The sequence below is a fragment of the Chanos chanos genome, chromosome 14 (assembly GCF_902362185.1).
Source record: "Chanos chanos chromosome 14, fChaCha1.1, whole genome shotgun sequence".
NCBI classification, from domain to species: Eukaryota; Metazoa; Chordata; class Actinopteri; order Gonorynchiformes; family Chanidae; genus Chanos; species Chanos chanos.
The window spans coordinates 7,138,314-7,154,446 of NC_044508.1; the positions used below are offsets into that span (position 1 = coordinate 7,138,314).

The window sequence follows — 16,133 nt, forward strand, 5'->3', positions numbered from 1 at the left end:
GATAAATTTGAAGGCACGCGACGACCATAGCCATTTTGGTTTACACAATAAAGTACAATCTTTGTCTTCACATTCTAGGGAGGTCACAACCTCTCTCTGTCTCACAGCCCCAGTCTGTCTGTGAGTGCTTGTGTGTGTGTGGGCGGGTGGGGGTGAGGGGGGCTGTTTAGTAAGAATAGGATACTTTTAAAGGGATGAGCGGCTAAAGTCCGTCGCAACGATTCACATAATCATTAATGAGTAAACTTTATGGCAAGCAGTCCCCCCCCCCCCGACACACACAAACAGACACATTCAAAAAATTCACATGGTCATGACACTCAGGGCACCAATCATCAGCACGACCTCACTGATAAAAGCCCCAGCCATCGGAGTGGTGAAACGTCTTAGCTTTGATCATCCTGGACATCACATCTTTCCAGGACTTCCAAGATGAACTCCTCAGTTCTTAAAAAAGTCCTCTTGTTCGGTCTCTGTGGAGGGCTGGTGCTCGCTGTGGGGATTCTTCTTGGACACTTTGCTATCAAGAAGACAGCAAGCTCTCAACCCAAGTGGGTAGAAGAGGCATTCCGCGATGTGGACGAGAGCTTCATCGAGACATTCATCTCGGAGGTGGATGCTGCTCAGATTGAGGCAAACCTTAGGTGAGTAACCCGAGCATCTTAACTCGGGTGAGGTATCAAGGCAAACTGTTGAGTTATGATCACACAAACAAGTTCTGTGACAGAGATAGAGAATTATGGTCAGATTGCTTGGGTGAGCTAAGGTCAGAAAAGGAGGGAATACAGGGACCTGAGAACAGAAGAGAGGCCAGTAGAGCTGGTAAAATGGCCTCTAAATGGAGTGATCCATTTGGTCACTGTGGTGAGCAACAGATAGATTGTAACAACTGTCCACTAGTTGTCATGGTTACCTGTCCTAAACACCCCATCTGTCCCACAGAGAACTTACCAAGGTCCCTCACATGGCCACCAGCCCGGGGGACGAGGCGACGGTACAGTATGTGTTAAAAAGGTGGAAAGACTCTGAAACTGGCCTGGACGATGCATGGAGAGAGGAATACAAGGTGTTTCTTTCATTTCCAGACAAAACCAACCCCAACAAAGTCACTGTTGGTAAGCCCTGACGTCTCTATCAAAGAGTGCAACTCACGCTCACTCGCTTGTGTTCAAGGACAAGTTTACGCGTCCGCAGTTTTGTTTTGGATGTGGATTAGAAAGGAATGGTCTACTGGGGACATAAATAAAGTCATTTTGTGTTGAGGCAGCAAAAAAAATTTGAGTGTTCAGGAATGCTCTTGTCCTGAACTTAGTGATACAATTTTTAGATTTTAGGCCCAAAGTTGTGTGGATTATCTGACACAGTTTAGTCATTTCTTACTGAATAAGATACTCTGTATTGTGCAATTCTAATAATTCATTTCTTAATGCTATAAAATATACTCCTCTGTCATCATAAGCCCACTGACTGATAAATCAGTTTTAGGAGGTGTTTATTTCGAGAGTTCTTCAGATCAGATTACGACATCATTTGTGCCTCATATTTTAGTAAACCCGTCCAACAACATCCTGTTCACGGTGAGGGAGAAAGAAGAGGCTTACTATGACGATCAGAGGGATCCAGAGGTGGTGCAGCCATACGCAGCTTACTCCCCAGCTGGACACGCAAAGGTTCTCCTCCCATCACCTCCTCACACATTAGCTAAACTACTTCTCTCTCTCTCTCTCTCTCTCTCTCTCTCTCTCTCTCTCCCTCTCCCAACCTTTCACTCACATTGGGAGTTTTCCACCATTTGGTAAACTCCAATCTGGCCAATAAAGTAATGTACAGGCATTCATAAAAGAGTAAAAAATGGTTTAAAAGGATACACAGAGAGAGAATGAGGGTGTGACAGGAAAAGTCCAGAAGCGAGTGCTCAGTGTATATGTATAAGGATAAGATAAAACACAAGATAAGACACAATTAAAGAACGAATGTAAGAGCTCATCCCATTGCACCCTCTACTGCATCTGCTACCTTCAGAGTGTCCGCAAGTCAAACTGACTCTTCCTGTCCATGCCTCAAGGGTTCACGTGTTCCTCATATGTTTACCATGTACCTAAGACACCTGAGATGTACTGAGAACGGGATACAAGGATATACAGAGAGAGAGATGTGAGTGTGTATGAAGTTGTGTGTGTGCATGTACGCGCGTGTGTGTGTGTGTGTGTGTCTGAACATGATTGTGTGTGTGTGTGTGTGTGTGTGTGTGTGTGTGTGTGTGTGTGTGTGCGCGTGACTGAGAGCAAGGTATACCTAACTTAAATACGAACAGTCTGTATGCAGACGGAATTGCACAAAATAAAACGATTTTATAGCATTATTACTGCTAATTCCACTTTCACAGTGGTGTAAAAATGACCTTTTTATTGCTTCCTTGTGATTGGCTACCTCTTCATAAACTTTAGTTGTAAACAAAATAGCCATTTCAATGTATGGAATTGTGGGAAATCTCCACGGGTCTATAGCTCATTCAGCAGTCGTAGTGACTAATGTAACTGGCCAGAGAGGAGGGGGCTATTCAGAGAGAGAGAGAGAGAGAGAGAGAGACCCTATATGACTGGTGGCCAGTGGAGTTCCCTTGAACAGTCTGGCCTTTGTTTCTAACCATTCTTCTTGTGTCTTTTATGGCTCTTATCTAATTTTATGTCGTGGTGTTTCCGGAAGAAACACGTTGATTTGGAATAATGAGTTACCTTCACTGTTACGATATCCTGAGCTCTCATTGATTGTAATGCTGTGTCTCTACCCCAAGATTAACAGATAAGTAAGATGATGAAAGACAATGAGATTATTCAGCGATTGGTATATAGATACTGTATCGGATTCAAAGACAGATAGTGGTTTTTTTTGTTGCAGATAAATGGGGGGGGGGGGGGTGTGTTGAAGTTTTACAGCTCCATCCAAAAAAACTGATAAAACTTTCCCATATCATCTTATCATCTTATCTTATAGGGTTGCACAATGCAGGACTGTTTGACCGTAAATGTCTCTCAGATCACAATCTTGGCCAATCTTGACTCACCGTGTCTCAGATTTTCAGAAAATGAAAATGGATTTTGATCAAAATGGGTCTTAAGTACCCCTGTATTACTGCTAACCGAAATGTTTGTTTCTTTTTTAAATTGTCAAAAGGGGAAGCTTGTGTATGCTAACTACGGATCTATGGATGACTATAAGCATCTCAACAACACAATGAACCTTCAAGGAACCATCGCCATAGTTAAATATGGCACAGTAGGAAGATCGACAAAAGTAAGACTCCACCTCTAAAAAATTCATACTCCTTTCACATGACAATCAAAACTGTTCATAGACACAAAAACGTTGACTTGGTGTTACAGAGAAAAGTCTTGTTTTAAAATCAAATCTTGCCTTACACACATTCCTTAATTGATTTGATCTCTCCCCACTCACAGTATTCTTAGTATTGGGCTATTTTGAAACGATGGATTGAAAAGGGATCCTGAATAAATCAGAGCAATACTTACAGCTTTGATAGACCCGCTAATAGACCCAGTTTCTCATCGTTTACCTTTCATGGTCCATTCTCTAATCCAGCTCAGGAGGGCTTAAGGTCAAGGGAGCAAGCATACAAGAGAAGGGAGCATAATGAATTTAGACCTGTAACAGACCTGTATTTCAGAACCTCTACTGAGACATTAGACCAGACTGTAATAGTGATATCACCAACACAGGCCCTGAATGCAGCCCAGTTTGGAATCGCTGGGATTTTGGTCTACACGGATCCGCTAGACATCAACGATGGAAAAATGTCAGATAAGACTGAGACCTACCCCCACTCGTGGTACCTGCCCCCCACCGGTGTGGAGAGGGGTGCCTACAACATTAAATTTGGAGACCTGTTGACCCCCTACTTAGCAGCCAAAGGTAACCATGACCAGTAGGTGATTTGTTATTTTTTAACAGGGGGGATGCAATTTGGTCACTTTGCTAACAAGGGGCATGGCATCCCTCCTCATCCCCCTACAAATTGCCTGTTGGCCATAACCATTAGCAACGATGATGCTTGAACAGCCAATGAAATTTTTAAAGCTTGAAGGGTTTTTTTTTTGTTTGTTTGTTTTTTTAACAATGGTCTTGCTTTAAAGACAAACCCCGGTGTGAAAAGTGGCAGTTCATACTAATTCAAGTTTCCCTGAGTCTCTTGGGAAGCTTTCATAAACGTCTCTACATATGTTTACATATAAGTTTGTACATGACATGAATGTCTAACTGAATTCCCACCTGATATATCTGTGTTTCTCTTTAGAGGACACTTACAGAATTTCAAAAGACGAAATCACAGACACTCCACCCATTCCAACTCAGCCAATAGGATTTGCCGATGCTTATGCACTGATCTGGTAAGATCTACAGATGTCAGACTTAATCAGCGCACCTTGAATTGGGATTAAATGGATTCACTATGGGACTTTATAGATTTAAATATAATCTGTTATCTACATTTTTTTTTTTAAACGGCAGTGAGCTTGCTGGAGCAGAAGCCCCAGAGAAATGGCAAGGTGGATTCAACTGCACATACAATATAGGTGGACCAGGATTCAAAAGCACATCCCCTTTTGCAAATAGGTAAGGAAGGCTCTGAAATTAGGTGGAAATTAGGTGAAGTTACTATGTATATTTGTATGAAGTGGTAACATGTTAGCGTTTTGACAATGCAGTTTTTTGTGGAATTCATACCATATATTTCAACCTTCACTGAGCTACAACTATTATTGTTACTGTTACAAAGCAGGGCTACACCCCAAGTTTTTTTAAGGTCCCAGAGAACTGAACCATGTGTGTTTTATAAAAACCACCCAATTAAACTGACATTATCTTTCTGTGTCTGAACCAGTGACGTGAAACTGGATATTTACAATTTTGAAGAACTGAGGAACTCTGCGAATGTGATGGGAGTGATTCGGGGGAGTGTAGAGCCAGGTGAGGTCATTTCCTGCACAGGTCATTTGGCGTAATCCCCAGGCGTTTAATATTATGTCTGTATGTATGCATTACAGGAGACCTTCATATGACACATCTCTTATAAATGTTAACTTTCAGTTGTAACTGAAAATGTAGGTGATGTGTAATATCTGTGTCGGCATATGTCATGACATGGTTTCACCATGAGACATGATGTCAATTTGTTGCTGTACACGCACACACATGAGCTGAAGAATGTCCATGAGACTACAGGGTTAATTAGGGGAGTTTTGTGTTGGCTATTCAGACAGGTACATCCTTTATGGAAACCACAGGGACAGCTGGGTGCATGGAGCCATAGACCCCAGCAGTGGAACTGCAGTTATGCTGGAGATAACAAGGGTTCTGGGCAAGATGGTGAAAGAAGGTGAGCTTTGAGGGATGGAATGCCATTTCCATCATCCGTCTCTCTCTCTTTCTCCTTCTCTTTCTCTTTCTCTCTCTCTGTCTCTCTCTCTCTCTCCCTCTGTCTATACGTCCATGTTTGTGTGTATGTTTGCATTCATATATTTTTGCACATTAATGTATTTTTGATATGTGTTATAAGCAGTCAATTGCAGTGTGGCAAATGTGATATGAATACAGTAGGGTACATGACTGATTCATTCACTTGAACTCAGTTGAAGTAAATGGATCAGAAGTCACATACTGTTGGTTCCAGGCTGATGTGTGGACCTTCTTTCCTTGACAGGCAAATGGAGACCTCGGCGCTCGATCATTTTCGGGAGCTGGGGGGCAGAGGAGTTTGGCCTGATTGGGTCAGCAGAATACACAGAGGTGAGTGTTCACACGTACCATGTTGTGTCTGGCTAATGGGTTTGTAATGCTACTGCAAAAAGCAAAAGATATTTCTTCATGCCCACTTCTCTTCTCTTCTCTTCTCTTCTCTTCTCTTCTCTTCTCTTCTCTTCTCTTCTCTCCTCTCCTCCTCTCTCGTGCTATGGTCTTCAATAGGAGTACTTCACCAAACTGAGTGAACGTGCTGTGGCCTACATAAATGTAGACATCGCTGTGTTTGGTAAGAGTGGCGCACCCACAGCATAATGCCTAGGTGCCAGTTTATGAATGAACCTAAATTTCCTCGTTTTCATCATCAGAGTTATCAGGAGACAAATAAGTTTAATTAACAAAAAAGACACATTTATGGAAAGTGTGGGGACTGGGAAAAGTTTCAGAGGTCGGTTTGGTTGATATCAAACTCCTATACATCTTCTACAGGATGTATTTTGTATAAGAATATTTTGTATACAAAATTTGCTGTCCTAAATCTTTGTGTTTTCAGTCACTGTCTCATACATTCCTCCGTAGCCAATGCCACTCTGAGAGCCTCTGCGTCCCCAGCGGCCCAAAACGTCATCTTCACCGCCACCAAACAGGTAAAGGGTTCGGCTGGCCAATCACAATCAAGAACGCACACAACTGATGGGACATAATGTGCTTATCTGGTTGATGACTTCTCTCTTTTTTTCTTTCCTTTTTTTCCATTTTCAGGTTAAGATACCTGCCTCCGACACAGTATCAGTCTACGACAACTGGATGAAATATTACAATAGATCCAGTCCCACGCATGGAATTATTCCAAAGTATGTCCTTTCTGATCGATCATATCTACTGTTCAGCATTAACTATGTTTCTTTCTTTCTTTCTTTCTCTCTCTCTCTCTCTTCCTCCCCAAAACGTGTCATTCTAATGTATCAGTTCCTACTGGTCATGTACTGTAATGAATTCTGTTAGAGGATAATTATTGGTCAACTGGATTTACTTTTCAGTGTGAGATATCTAACTGGAGCAGGAAGTGACTATGCTGCTTTCATGCACTACCTGGGAATAACATCAATGGACATCTCCTATACATATGACAGTGTAGGTGCAAGCTCTTTCTTTCATATACTCTTCATCCAGTCTTTGATTATTATAATCTTTGAGAACCTTCTACTGTTCTGGCATGATATATGAAGACTTTTTATTTTTTTGACTAGCAAACACTCATGTTTTCCAGAGTAAAACCAATGCACGGATATACCCAGCGTATCACACGGCTTATGACACCTTCGATTACGCCTCAAAGTACATCGATCCAGGTATGTCTGAGCTGGCAGCGTCCTCAACTTATCTGCTAAGTTTACGTTTTCCTTTTTTCCTTTTCCATCCATCTCTTCCTTCATGGTTCAATATCAACATTGTTTTCTTACCTAGGATTCACCGGTCATCAGACGGTTGCTAGGACGGCAGGGACCGTGCTGTTGCGACTTGCCGACAGCCTGTTGCTACCATTCAAATGCAGCGACTACGCGGAGAGTCTGGAACTCTATTTAGATGAAAGTTTGAAGAGATACAAAACTCAGCTTGAAAATAAGAAGATCTCTATGGGTTAGTCGGCGGGACAATCATCAATATCCCTCTTCATCAAACTACCGTTAACTACTCTAAAGACCTGGGTTTAAAGAGCATGTGTCTTTTTTTTTTAAGCTCCCTTAGAAAATGCGGTGAAATCGTTCAGGGAGGCAGCCAGTCGTTTGGAGGGCGTCATTCAACAATCGGATTTTGCAAATGAAACGTAAGGGACAGGGCACCTCGGGAGGCTTATAATTTTGCGGAATATGAGTCTTGTCTGTCTATTTTTGTGTGGCTAATTGTCTTTCTTTTTTTCCTTCTTTTTTTGTCTCTCTCTTAGACCTTTCAAGATTCGCAGAATCAATGACCAGCTTATGCTGCTGGACCGAGCCTTCCTTAATCCTCTGGCCTTCCCCGATAAGTATGGATTCAGGTATGATAATCAGTATCAAAGGGGGGGAAAAAACCCCAACATTTTCCACCATTTCTTTTTAATGCCACTGAATATTTTTGCACCAACCGAGAAAGTGAAAATGTGAAAAACTGAAGTGTCACCTCTCTCTCGCTCACATTCTCTTCTCTTCTCTTCTCTTCTCTTCTCTTCTCTTCTCTTCTCTTCTCTTCTCTTCCCTTCCCTTCCCTTCCCTTCCCTTCCCTTCCCTTCTCTTCTCTTCTCTTCTCTTCTCCCTTATCTTGACCCCAGGCATGTGATCTGGGCATCGAGGTCCTCAGGAGTGCCCACTTTCCCTGGGTTAGCGGATGCCTTTGAACAAGCTGACAGCACAGGGCTACAGGACGACTGGAACCAAGTACACAAACACCTCTCCATTGTAGCACAAGCCATCAATGGTGCTGCCCAGACCTTGAATGATGTCATCTAAAGAGAAAACAGTAACCCAAACGCCATGTGGAGTTTTGCAGAACATCTCTTATCTGTTTCTCTTTTCTTTTTTTTTTTGCCTGCTCTATGAGGCAAGCATTAACTGGCTGCTGAGGGCAACTCTATGCACTAAATTAAGCCATATAAGTTAATAAAAGATTTTTTGAGCCTTGTCATTCTCATTTATGAAGTTTAATTATTAAATAGACCTAACCGTTGCCTTGGGCACATGGTGCCACTTTATTGTGTTTTTACTGTAATCTGTGTACACCTTTATGAACAATGAACTGAACTCCTCTTTCAATTAAAAGAATGTTATTGTAAGTGATTTTTTTGTATTGTGTGCATGATTGTTTTACCACCCCCAGAATAAAGATATTTCTCTGTAGTGTGCTGGCTTTATGTTGCACATTGCGTGAGTGTGTGTATATGTGTGTGTACATGTGTGAATGTGTGTGTACACATATATGTATGTGTGCGCGCGCCCGCGCGTTATCACAGCAATTAAACATATAGTCTGCACATTCCCATTCACACACGTGTCCGTACACAGACACATTCGATATAATTTGGTCATGAGGATAGACATATTCCTTTTTTAAAAGAAATATTACGACATATCTTGCTCCAGTTATTTGTTATCTATTTCAGTTAGCAATTCTCAGCGAGTTACCAAATACTGTTTTAGTCTGTCTGATGAGACAGTCTACTGACAATCAGGCTATCAACGATTTTTTTTTAGGTTTAAGCCCTTGATACAGTTCATAGATTGTTATTTTCCCATCATGCATCACTTGAGACACGTGTGGTCGCAACCAATATGGCAGCTTACATGTGTAACTGAGTTGTGATGTTTCAATAGTAAACTGCAACGCTACATGGTTTCCTGAGACCGCGCTGAGAGCAAAGGTAACATAGATATATATTTTTAAATTACGGGAGGTGAAGGACAAAATACGCGGGGCATTGGAACGGTTTTCATGCGGCTAGGAAGAAAAAAGAAGATTGTTATTTTAGCTGTTAGCGACTGCTAGTAAGGCTTACTATATTAGACCCATGGGGGAGATATTATTTGCAACTATACAATACATTTGCAATTTATGTATATATCAGGTTTACAGTAGGCGCTGTTTTGTTTAAAGTGACAGTCAGAAACCATTGTCAGATTATTCTGTTGCTGGCTTCTTTCTGTTTTGCTGGATGTATTCTCTCTTAAACTATGAATTGTTTTAAGCGTTCCTAGCGCTTATACTGCGGCATGCAGAGTTGCTTGTCGCAGGACCAACAATAACTGAACTGTCTATGCACACTCTAATCGAGAAGGCAAACATTGCATTGTACGGACAAATTACTTAACAAAATGCATAACGCCGCCCTAACTCAGGAGTATAATTTCTGTCATCCATAAATTCGCATACCTTTTAATGAGCAGAAGTGATACTGTGGTGAACATGTTTAACTACATTTGTCCTTTAATTGGCCCACAACCAGCAGAATGAGCACTGATTGAATGTTTACGTAGTCGCAACATTTCCGGCCAACACATCTGTCATATTCACATCACCATATATAACTAATAATGAATATGGCATACTGTACATGTTTGCCACAGTGGACTGTATTCTGTGTAGCGTATTATATATTATGGGAACCATTTAAAGAACAAACATGAATAAAAATTCTGGTAGATAGCATAAAAATGGGAAGTTGAATCTTGTATGGTAGTCATAGAGTATTAACAGACAGAAACAGAGACTGGTGCAAGGACTGGCAAAATATATGCGTCTCTTTGACTTTTGGCCGCAATTCTTTTGCAAAGTCATAATCAAATAATATGGAAACTCTTAACTTTAGTACTGTTTGTCTGGCAGATCATGACCGAGACCGTGGACGGCGCGACAGAGGGTGTCTCATCGCTGACTGAAGTGGGAGAGCATGTCACGAAAGATGACAAGACGAACGAGGGAAATCACGCCCCGGAGAAAGACGAGGCTAACATGTACCGCTACATCAAAGACGACCTTTTTACGTCTGAGATTTACAAAGTGGAGATCCAGAACCTGCCCAAGTACATTGGCTTCAATGACCTGAAGAAATTCCTGAACAAGCATAGCCTCAATCCGCACAAGATCAAACTCATGGGGAAGCAGTCGTTCGCGTTTGTCACGTTTAAGAACCAAGAAGAGCGGGACAAAGCCATGAAGGCGGTTCACGGGATGCAGTGGAAGGGTCGAGTGCTTAGCGTGCGACTGGCTAAGCCTAAAGCCGACCCCATTCTTAAGAAGCGTAAGCAGGAAGAGTCCGCGGCAGAGGGCGGGCAGCCGGCCTGTAAGAAACCTGCCGGAGGCCAAGACGAGGAAGAGGAGGACGAAGAACCTCTGAGTATACAGATCGCCAACGCGGTGACGCCGCTGTGGAACGTTCCCTACGAGGAACAGCTGCGTAGAAAAGAACAGGAGGTTGAAGGAGTTCTGCAGAGATTAGCGAGGTAAGATAACGTAGCTCAGCAGGGTTCGTGATTGGACAAGGCTGTAGAAAGCTGACGTGCTGAGTTTGGTTAAGATGAACGTTTTCTCTGAAGAATTCTTTTTTTTTTTTTTTACTCTCACGGCCGCTCTGCTTTTTGCCTTTATAGGGAAATTGGCAATAACAACAAAGCTATGCTTCCATGGCTGTTCATCCAGAAGGAGAAGTGTAATAAAATGTGCTGTCCGCTGGAAGCCATACGCCCGTCCCCTGTCCAGGTACAGCAGTCTCTCTAGTCGCTGGTCACCCACAGGATTTGGTGCTGCTCTCAGACACTGAAGTTTGGACATAGAGGTTCTCTGGTTGCTAGGCGACTTACCGGTTGCTAGGAAAGCCAGGATCCTGACAGGAGTTTTCTTATTCCTTTGCTTGGCCCCTTGTTTATTGAAGTCTCAGGCTGTTAATGTCTTTGTTTTATCTTACTGTAAGAAAAGTAAGTAACCTAGCAACAGGTGATCATTGTTCAAAGAGCTATACTACATGCTCATGCCCATAGACAGATGTATGATGTGAATATGAATATTAATTCTGTGTCAAGACACTCAACCTGAGACAGTGTTTGGTCAGCCTCAGTCTCAGAGAGCTGCAAGATAACACATTTTACTCCAAGTGTGATATCAGCACAACAGAAATATCTATACACAACAGATATGTCAAGACTCGCTTATTAACTGATTAAACTGAACAGAATGAGGTGTGTGTGTGTGTGTGTGTGTTAGACTCACAAGAGCAGTGTGTGTGGTTCTGTGGGCTGCATGACTGTAGTTGAGAAAAGAGTGCTGAATGGGGCTTGTAACGTGTTTGGTTTATTCCACAGACTGAATACAGGAATAAGTGTGAGTTTGTGATTGGCATGGGAGCTGACGGCGAGGATAAGACAGTGGGTTTTCGGCTGGGGAAATATAAAGGGGGCTCGTGTGCTGTGGTGAGTCCCGGTGACACCATCCATGTCCCCGCCCAAGCCAAGAGAGTGGTCCAGGACTTCCAGCAGTACATCAGGTAATCACACACACACACACACACACACACACACACACACACACAGATGGACAAGACAGCCACGTTGCTTTGTAAAATTTTTGTCCTCAGTCTGCCTCAGGTTGACAGTCCAACTCTTTGTAGGGTTTTAAGAACAGCTGTGCCACGGAAATTAACTGTCAAACAAATGCACCGACACTGTCCTGAAGAATTATTTTTCTGTCGCTCTTAATGCTGTGGCAGAACAACTCCGTACTCCGTGTACAGTCCTGAGACGTATGACGGCCACTGGAGACAGCTGACCGTCCGCACAAGCAGGACCAATCAAATTATGGCAATCGTCTTCTTCAACCCACAGGTAACCAATAGGATGTTTCTTTTTCAGGTAGTTTTCAGGTAGTTTTACGCTTTCAGTGAAGTCTGAGTTCAGTGTTAAGTATCTGTGAATATACTGTCTGCCTTTTCTAATCTAGAAACTTCCAGAAGAAGAGATTGAGACCCTGAAGGGCTCGTTAAAACAGTACTTCACAGTCGGAGCAGGGAAAGACAGCGGTGTTACCTCTTTGTACTTTTTAAGGATTGGACAGAGGTAAGAGAGCTACGCACAGTTGTTCACTGTCCAGTTAGATTGTGATTTTAATGGGATTATAATCTGTGCTTTTTTTTTTTTTAAAAACTGAATAAGGACATCTCCAAACACGGAGGACTTGCCGTGCGAACTGGTCGCAGGAGATGAGTGGATTCACGAGGAGCTTCTTGGATTGAAGTTCCGGATTTCTGCTCACTCCTTCTTCCAGGTAAATATTTAAAACGTGTCATGGCTGCATTAATATGCTGCTCTGGAATCAGTGAATTTACTGTAATTGTGTGTTTTTCCTTTGTTCACTTTTATTCTTGGAAGTTTAGTTATGAGAGAGGGCCATTTGTTTACCTGAAGTTACAATGTAGTGATGTCAAGTTGTTATCCCGTTAGAAAGATTGCAGGCGGAGACAACATATGCACAAGAAAAATAAAGGGAAAAGAGCATGTATGATTTTGGTACTGTTCTAGAGCATTCTTAATATGGAGTGTTCCAGAAGGTTCTAGAATCTGGTATTCCCTAAGGTTTTCAACAGAATACTAAAACCATTAACAGAGGTGCTGAATCCGTTTCCATGGTCGTGTCCTTGTGTTTGACAGACAAACACACTTGCGGCAGAGGTTCTTTACTCTGCGGTCGGGGAATGGGCCCAGTTAGATCAAGACAGCACGGTTCTGGATGTGTGCTGCGGTACTGGAACTATCGGAATCTCTTTGGCAAAGGTAAAAAACAAAAACATGTTCAGTGCCTGGCTTTTAAGTTGACCTACTCTACTCACTAGCTATGCTTTTTCATTGATAATGAAACAGCGGGATAATACATAAACTTAGGGATGTGATTCGATAGTTGGAGTTAAGTTACAGGGAAAGCTTTGAAAACGTTATTTTTTGAAACATAGAAATCTGCTGTAATATATTGTGTCATTAACAGAGAGTGAAGAAGGTGATCGGAGTGGAGCTGTGTCAGGCGGCAGTGGAGGATGCCAAGGTCAATGCTGAAGCTAACGGTAAGTGTCTGATTCTGCCTGCTTACGGAGAAACTTTTTTTCTCAACCTGTCCAACATCCTCAAGGAAACTTTTCTGCTGAGAAAGTTGTTTTGTTGAAATATTAATGTCTAGACTTCTACAACTTTTGAGAAATTATTCACAAATGCAAGAACCATGAGGGTATTTCCTTTTAATATTCAGTGAGTTTGTGACGGAAATGGAGGAACTTCAAACCCCAGCATGGCAAAAACACTTATTTTTACATCTCCATGCCCAGCATCCGGAGCAAACTCAAACTCTGCTTCGTAACCAACTTGTGTAACCTCCCGTTGTCAGTTTAAGCTCTGTATGCAACATTGATTTGTTTTCAGGCCTGACCAACGTGGAGTTCCACTGCGGCAAAGCTGAGGATATTTTTCCAACGTTGCTTAATGCCGTGGTGTCCACAAATCTCACAGCTATCGTTGATCCTCCCCGGGCAGGGCTACGTAAGTCCAAGACAATCACATGTCTTTTTTTTTTGTTTTGTTTTGTTTTGTTTTGTTTGTTTGTTTGGTAAAAAACTACGAATTCTCTCCTTCCATTATAAAGTCCCTGAAAGCTTGAAATTTTCAGTTGAACGGTTGAGCATTTTTTTTTAAACACTCTTTGTGCTCCTAACTCCCCGGAGGGTCTGTTAGGTTGTGTAAGGTTGAGTTCTGAGAGAACTGAAGATCCAAACAGCAGTCAATCTGTTCTCTGTTTAAATGTTGCATGAGCTGCCAGGGCTTTGCGTCTCCCTGCAGTTGTTTTTTGAGCAGACTTTTAAAACGATATGTCCTGATTTGTCAAAAAAAAAAAAATCTCCCTCTTACAGATTCCAAAGTTATTCTGGCCATTAGAAGAGCTGAGAACCTCAAGAGGCTTGTGTACGTGGCCTGTAACGCCAAAGCCGCCATGAACAACTTCACTGAGTGAGTATCGCTTTGTGTGCATTCAGTATCTGTAAACTTCAAATTCATCTTTTCGGTTCCACCTTATGTTCAATGGACATTGTTCTTGTGCTTTTAGATACGAATTAATATATAACATAAGCACTGTGTAGGTTTTACATTTATAAGTGAGGCTATAAACATCTGGTAGTGTTTGGGGTCAGGTGGAAGATTATGAGGTATAAGGAGATATATAGGAGATTATGAGACATAAGGGGATATATAGGAGATTATGAGACATAAGGAGATCATGAAACATATGGAGATATGAAGATGTAGGAGGTGTGTCTACGTGCTCTACACAGCCTTACACAGCGGGCAGCCGTGGTCTAAAGGGTAGAGAACCGGGCTTGTGACTGGAGGGTTGCCAGTTCGATTTCCAGGCCCAACATCCACGGCTGTGTGCCCTTGAGCAAGGCACTTAACCCCAATGCTCCCCGGGCGCTCACCAAGGAATGCTGCCCACTGCTCCTGCGTCTGGTGTGTGTTCACTACTGGTGTGTTGGATGGGTTAAATGCAGAGGACAAATTCACTGCTCGCTGTTCACAGTGTGTGTGTGCAATCAATCACTGAAACTTAACTATTATGCATCAATGTGCACCCACAGAGCATTTACATTACATTACACTTACTCAGATACTCATCAGCTACATGTAGCTTGTAGGAATTGTTATTATTAGTAACTGGCTTGTAGAGCTCCGTTCTGTACACATCATTCAGTAACGATATCTTGCTGACAAAATAATTTGACGATATTCTGATCAAAGCACGATTATCGGTTTTCCGACAGTCTGCCTTATTGTACACGCAAGGTATTTTCTGATGTTATGATTCATAACTGACCAAGTCGTACTAGGATGTAGTATCATCTGTGTGGGAATTCATTGCTCGTAATCGTACGCGTCGTTCTCCAGTCTGTGCAGGGCTCCGTCTAATCGGGTCCGAGGGGCTCCGTTCCGTCCTGTGAAAGCCATGGCCGTGGACCTGTTCCCTCAGACCATGCACTGTGAGGCCATCCTACTGTTTGAGCGCGTGGACTACAGCAGTCAAAGCGCCGACGCCGCGGAACAGCAAACTGCAGACGGCTAGAGAACAGCGTTTCCCCGTCCTCTGTTTCCCTCCTCCGCAGAACAGAGACTCTTCCCAGTGCCTCTGACCTGCTCGCTGGATACGCCCTGACAAAGCCGTGTTTGTTCTGTGCCTTTTTTTTTGGTTTGTTTTGGTTTTTTTTGACATGTTCGTGCAGACTTGCGTTAAGTTGAACGTTCTTTTCGTCAGGGAGGGAAACCATCTTTTTTTCTATTGGAGAAAGGAGATTAGCAGTGTTCCTATTGGACAGCCTTGGTTGGTTAGCAGCGTTCCTATTGGGCGGCCTTGATTTGGTTTGTGGATGTTCATTTAAAACACCCTGCCAACTGCTTGGCTCACTTAGCAAGTTGTAACCGGTTCTCAAGCCACATCATAAACTGTCTTAAGTTCACCTACAACTCAACTGTATTTTTGTTTAAATAAAACCAAAAAAAAAAAAATGGCTTTAGTTTATCGTGTCACGCATGCTACAGTGAAAAGAGATTTCACAGAAATAACGGAACATGAGACAGTGGAAACTAGTCATGACAAATTTATTTTGCATAAAGAGAATCACTGCGATTAAATTCAGCGACTGTGAGTCACAGCACAAGACTCTTTGTAGGCAGCATGACTCCTAGCTTAATCGATCCATTGTAAGCCTTCATAAAGTAATGAGTAAATATATATATATATATTTATATATATATATATAAAAACACAAACACACATTTTCTTCATCACACTGGGCAAAAAACATGATGGTAAACTATGGGGTA

The 16,133-nt window shown here is 42.3% G+C and overlaps 2 protein-coding genes across 2 annotated transcripts; both read left to right on the top strand.

The window, feature by feature from the left end:
* The first annotated feature begins 361 nt into the window (after positions 1-361).
* naaladl1 (N-acetylated alpha-linked acidic dipeptidase like 1) lies at positions 362-8,630 on the top strand. The gene is made up of 19 exons (XM_030791401.1): positions 362-644; positions 943-1,115; positions 1,549-1,670; positions 3,175-3,294; positions 3,738-3,930; positions 4,313-4,406; positions 4,528-4,632; positions 4,901-4,986; positions 5,276-5,395; positions 5,720-5,805; positions 5,983-6,046; positions 6,337-6,404; positions 6,520-6,611; positions 6,798-6,891; positions 7,028-7,109; positions 7,225-7,398; positions 7,498-7,585; positions 7,703-7,795; positions 8,066-8,630. The coding sequence occupies exons 1-19, from the start codon at positions 433-435 to the stop codon at positions 8,241-8,243; spliced, it is 2,244 nt and encodes a 747-aa protein (XP_030647261.1). The 5' UTR covers positions 362-432; the 3' UTR covers positions 8,244-8,630.
* A 432-nt stretch (positions 8,631-9,062) lies between these two features.
* Positions 9,063-15,772, top strand: trmt2a (tRNA methyltransferase 2A). Its single transcript, XM_030791565.1, has 12 exons — positions 9,063-9,151; positions 10,114-10,730; positions 10,878-10,986; positions 11,586-11,767; positions 11,990-12,104; positions 12,220-12,335; positions 12,432-12,543; positions 12,927-13,049; positions 13,258-13,333; positions 13,686-13,802; positions 14,171-14,267; positions 15,201-15,772. The coding sequence occupies exons 2-12, from the start codon at positions 10,117-10,119 to the stop codon at positions 15,373-15,375; spliced, it is 1,836 nt and encodes a 611-aa protein (XP_030647425.1). The 5' UTR covers positions 9,063-9,151; positions 10,114-10,116; the 3' UTR covers positions 15,376-15,772.
* The last annotated feature ends 361 nt before the right edge of the window (positions 15,773-16,133 follow it).

What these genes read in the sequence shown, in the direction of transcription:
- naaladl1 (XM_030791401.1), top strand. Translation starts at nt 433, where the DNA reads ATGAACTCCTCAGTTCTTAAAAAAGTCCTCTTGTTCGGTCTCTGTGGA. An exon ending in GATGCTTATGCACTGATCTG is followed by an intron (nt 4,407 to 4,527) that starts GTAAGATCTACA and finishes TTTAAACGGCAG; the next exon opens with TGAGCTTGCTGGAGCAGAAG. An exon ending in AAATAAGAAGATCTCTATGG is followed by an intron (nt 7,399 to 7,497) that starts GTTAGTCGGCGG and finishes TTTTTTTTTAAG; the next exon opens with CTCCCTTAGAAAATGCGGTG.
- trmt2a (XM_030791565.1), top strand. Translation starts at nt 10,117, where the DNA reads ATGACCGAGACCGTGGACGGCGCGACAGAGGGTGTCTCATCGCTGACT. An exon ending in CTGCTCACTCCTTCTTCCAG is followed by an intron (nt 12,544 to 12,926) that starts GTAAATATTTAA and finishes TGTGTTTGACAG; the next exon opens with ACAAACACACTTGCGGCAGA. An exon ending in GCCATGAACAACTTCACTGA is followed by an intron (nt 14,268 to 15,200) that starts GTGAGTATCGCT and finishes GTCGTTCTCCAG; the next exon opens with TCTGTGCAGGGCTCCGTCTA.